The 4,762-nt window shown below is 46.4% G+C and overlaps 1 protein-coding gene across 4 annotated transcripts in view; it reads right to left on the bottom strand.

The window, feature by feature from the left end:
- Positions 1–510, bottom strand: part of LOC102670778 (ryanodine receptor) — a 32,625-nt gene extending 32,115 nt beyond the window's left edge. For all 4 annotated transcript variants that reach the window (XM_031513669.1, XM_031513668.1, XM_031513670.1 and 1 more), the window contains exon 1: positions 61–510. In XM_031513669.1, coding sequence (XP_031369529.1) covers positions 61–114 — 54 coding nt within the window. In that variant the 5' untranslated portion in view covers positions 115–510. The remainder of the gene's footprint in view (positions 1–60) is intronic.
- Between the last annotated feature and the right edge of the window lie 4,252 nt (positions 511–4,762).

Raw genomic sequence — 4,762 nt, 5'->3', positions numbered from 1 at the left:
GAATGGATGAGAGAAAAAAAAAAAAAAGAAAGAGAAACGAAATACGTGGAAGGAACTCACCGTGCGAAGGAAGGATACGTCATCCTGCTCGGAGCCACCCTCGCTGTCGGCCATCCCGTCGGCACGTCTTCACGTAACCTGACGTCGAGTCACCGCAGTTCACCCCTTTGTCGCGTTATTTTCCTCTCCCGCACCGATTCTCACTCCCCTGCCCACCGTCCCCAGCCTCGATAGCGAATAGGGCGCGGATGGAAACTTGGTCACACTTGGCCACTCGGATGATCCGACATGTTTCGGCTGCACACGCTACGGCTGCCGGCGCTGAGAACGTTTCCTCTCGGCGGTGGCCGACGACGACGACGACGACGACGACGAACACCAGCGGCAGCGGTGTCGGCGACGTCCTAACCTCCGATAGAGCACCAACGATCACCCGCTACTGGGGAACGGGGTGGGTGGGTGGTTAGCGCGTACCTCGGCACAGACCCTCGCGCAAGCGCCCGTTTCCTTCAATCAAATTCCGCATGCTCGAAATTCCGTCGTAGCCAATCTATCCTCTGTGTGTAATCCACACAAAGGCACACACATACACACATACACACACACCCTCTCTCCTTGCTAAATTGTTTTTATTTCTGCAAGACGAGTAATCCGCTCGTCTCGATCTGCGGCTCGAGTGCGCGTAAAATTTCGCCACTCGCCAAGAATTTCCGATTTTCCTCGGGATTTTAATGTTATTAAAGGGGAGGAGGATCGCGTGGAAATTTCGCGGAGAAATTGAATTACCGAAAATGGTATTCGAAATGGAAAGAATTTTTGGAATTCGTTAGAAATGTATCGCAACGTTCGGTGTCTATGTCTAGAATCGTAAGAATGGATTATATAGTCAAGGGATCTTTGAAGAAGGGGGGAGAAAGAAATGTCGCGACTTGGAGCATCGATTATCGGGAATTAGGGGGAGAAATTTTTCGTCTCGAGAGAAGAGAAGTTAGTTTAACGAGGAGGGGAATCTTGTTTCCATCCTCGAGGAAAGTAATTATCGTGACCTAGAATATTTCTACTCTTGCCGCATTTCAGAATACGTACAGTTAATATCATTTAGCGAGGATACTACACGGAAGATCGATTGCTTTCTTTCTTTTTTTTTTTTTTTTTTGATTATTCTTTTCACAACGAATCAGTCACGGATAATTAATCGTCGCGTGGCTGTGTTAATTGCAACAATGCGTATCGATACTGTTATTGTTAACGATATTATCGGTTTTGTTATTTACGTAATTGACCGATGCGTAAACGTGCGTCAATTAAACTCGGAAAGCCTCCAGAACGGAAGATACAGTATATTTAGATGCGGTAGATTGAACGGTATGACGGGTTCAAAAGTTTAAAAATAGTTTAGACCAAGTGGCCACATCCCCCTTGTCTTACTTCCGCGGTGGTGCGGCGATCTTAAGGCATCATAATTCAAATTGCTTTCCTCTAATTTCGCAACTACGCTTCCAATTTGTTAAACCAGGCTTCTCAAACCTGTATCTGTATAAGATATATTTGCGCGAAAATCTAATTTACTCGCGGATAAATCCAATTTGCGAGGAACTTTTTCGATCAAACGCGATCTTCTTCGTCTCGATCGGTGATCCAAGAAGGAATATCGATCGATCGAGAATGACAACGCGGCGTTGGATCGAGAATGACATCGACGCGAGGAGGGGAATCTGAGAATCGGAGACCTATTTCATTCTCGAGTCTATTTCCAGCGAGCGGGCAGAAATAGACGCATTTACAACTCGGCGGATCGAGCGAAGATCTCCACGCTTGTTCCCGCGGAACTCGAATTAGAATACGGTAACGAGCGATTGATCGAAGGTTAAGGATATCGCCAACAAATTTTGGAGGAGAGGAGGAGGAGGGGAATCGCGATTTCGGGGGGGAGGTCGTGGTCAAAGTGACGATCGAGAAACGGAGCGACGCGACGACACGGATACGTCGATAAATCACGAAACTGTTTAACTGGCAACGGATCAAACGAAAATATTGTTCCCGTGCTAAATATTTCCTCAGCCGATATTTTCTCGCCGCCCGACCGAGCTAAGAGAAAATACACCAGGGATGAAACCACGGCGATGTTACTACCATTCGTCTCGATGTTTCGCAATTTTTCGAAAATTCGTTGCCAAAGAATATATCGACTCGTAAGGAGGATCCAAGGAACGACGTTTTTTTCACTCTCGAATTAATCTTTCTTCTTTCTTCGTGTGCGTTTCACGTTTCGTGTATACATATATATATTTCTAGATACCCTCGATCTCGGATCGATCTCGATCAACCGGTAAACACTATGACATAAATGTAATTAAAACAGACACAAACATTCGAGAAAGCTCCCTGGTATCGCACTCACACTAAATTCGATGCGTACATCGATTAGTTTCTCGAGTGTCCGCAATGCAACCCACGCCGAGAACCGCACGCGTTTCATCATACGTTTTTCTCTTTTTTTCAATCACTTCACCGTGTGAAACGCCACACAAGAAAACGATATGTATACGGATGAGAAGAACTTCGATTTCGAAATTTTCACGTCGAAGGGAACGAAGGGATGTGGAGAAATACGTGATTGCCTTACTTCCACTACCGCGAAGAAGCACTCACTTCGATTCGGAGTCGATTTCCGGATCGACCTGGCGGGGGGGATGGTTCGATCGATCGATTGAGGCTGGATCCTTGGTCGGGACCCACCACGACGACGAAATTCGTGTCGAGGCTCGAGCGATTCTGGCGGGCCGCGCCGAGCGGAGTGAAGCGAGCTCTCTTCGGCTATTTTCAGCCTCGAGCCGAAGTACCCGCGTACGCCTCTTCTCACGCGATCGCCACGTTCCTCCGCTCCGTGTTGCTTCCCACGGAGTTTCGTCTTCGTTTCGTTGATTCATTATGGGGTATATTACACACGGGGAGAGGAATATGGAGTGATAAAAGGAGTTGAAAGTGGAATTAATTAGCTTATTATTATCACTTTACGTATTTACGATCGTTTCTTTTTTTTAGAATTTTAGATTTACTCTGCGTGCTTTATAACTCTATGTCCTCGAAATAATACGACACTGTGCACTATACGTGTAATATTGTTGCAAGAGAACGTTATTTATTTACCATCGTTGCATATTTATGCATATTTATGAGTTTCATCGAGCCGATTTAACGTAATTTCGTAATTTATCTCGCCGCTGTTTCACAAACGTTTGCCAAATTTACCGATATCGTGGAAGATATTTCGACTAGGGCAAAGCGTCTTCCGATAAAACTACCCTTATCGCGCCCCACCGACCGAGAGTAAACGGGGAGGTATCGATCAGCCTGGACAGTTCTCGGCTGTTGGTATCCTCTGTGCGTGTCTTCCAACCGCAGCGAATAAAGTAGAATGGAAATGGATCGGATCATTTCGTGTACATGGGACGCTAGATGGCGAACACCTTTAATGCCTGTATTTCTGAATCGTTTGAAACACAAAAAGAATATCCTTAAAATTTATTTTTAAGATCGATCATCTTTCGATTATCTTTCGTTAATCCGTTGCAAAATGATCGATAATAAATCCGTTAATATCCGTTAATTTACATGCAATACACGTTTACGCGACTGGCACCAGACTCGCGATAAATCTTCTACTTCTGTTTGTTTCGCGCTACCTGAGCTACTGGTTGATTGACTTGCTTTTGATCGATGGTCATCCCAGATTTATTGCTCGTCAAAAGGGGGGAAGGGGGAGGCGGGGCTTGTTAAAATTCTCTCCACGTGATAAATTCTTCCTGAACGGGAGTGTGCGAATCCTCCTGCAGGAAGGGGAAAAAATAAAAGAAGAATAGAACGAGCGATATCGGACACGGAACGCCATAAAAATTTTGCGCGAAACGGAATTCGTCGTCGCAAATTCTATTGCTTCTCCATCGTGGAAGAACGCGTGTCATTTCTTATCCTTTCCCCCTTTCCCCTCCCCCTTGTACACGTCGAAATAGTCACATCAAGAGAGACACCGGGATAATCAAACTCATACATATACATCCTTTCTTCATTTCTATTCTCTTCTCCATCTTGGAGGAGAATAAAATCGGCATTAAATCGGAAGGAGGAATGTTTCTTCTGCGGCCAAGATCGAAATAGAGGACAGGGGAGTGGAGGAAAGCGAGGGAGGCATCTCGGACTCAAAATGCCAGTATCCGAGCGTAAAATATCGTTGACAAATGGCCTTGTCCAAGATCCTCCTCGTCCTTCTCGCGATTCTTCCCCGAGCGGAGGGCAATAAGCCGCGCGTCAAACGCGAGGAATTATTGACTTTATCTGTCCCTATCCTTCCACAACTTCCCCTCCCCCTTCCCTCTTCACAGCGACGTAGCAAATACGTGGCGGTGGCTTTTTTTATCGAATATGGCAAACTTACCCGGACGATAAATCGTCTTAACCCGACCCGCGCGATCCCTTTATTGCCGGGGCCCCTTCGAAACGAGGCAAGATTTCGAGGTCGGCCTCGCGCTCTCTTTCGTGCCTTCTTCGCGCAAATAAATTTGCACCGGCCGACCCTGTGTGCACGCGTTGGAATCTGCCTGTGGGGAGGGGGGACGTAATTTATTTTCGCCCGTCCGCACCGAAGGCAATTGCATCATTTATATACGGGACGCGGGGACCGCAAACGGGTGAAAATTTCAAATTAAAATCCTTACATTGGACGCTGGAAATTTTCGGTTGCGCCGTTCGACGTGCACGACGT

This window comes from Apis dorsata, unplaced genomic scaffold (genome assembly GCF_000469605.1).
Source record: "Apis dorsata unplaced genomic scaffold, Apis dorsata 1.3 scaffold_683, whole genome shotgun sequence".
NCBI classification, from domain to species: Eukaryota; Metazoa; Arthropoda; class Insecta; order Hymenoptera; family Apidae; genus Apis; species Apis dorsata.
The sequence above is the reverse complement of the archived record's forward strand: the minus strand, read 5'-3'. Positions and strand labels throughout refer to the sequence as shown.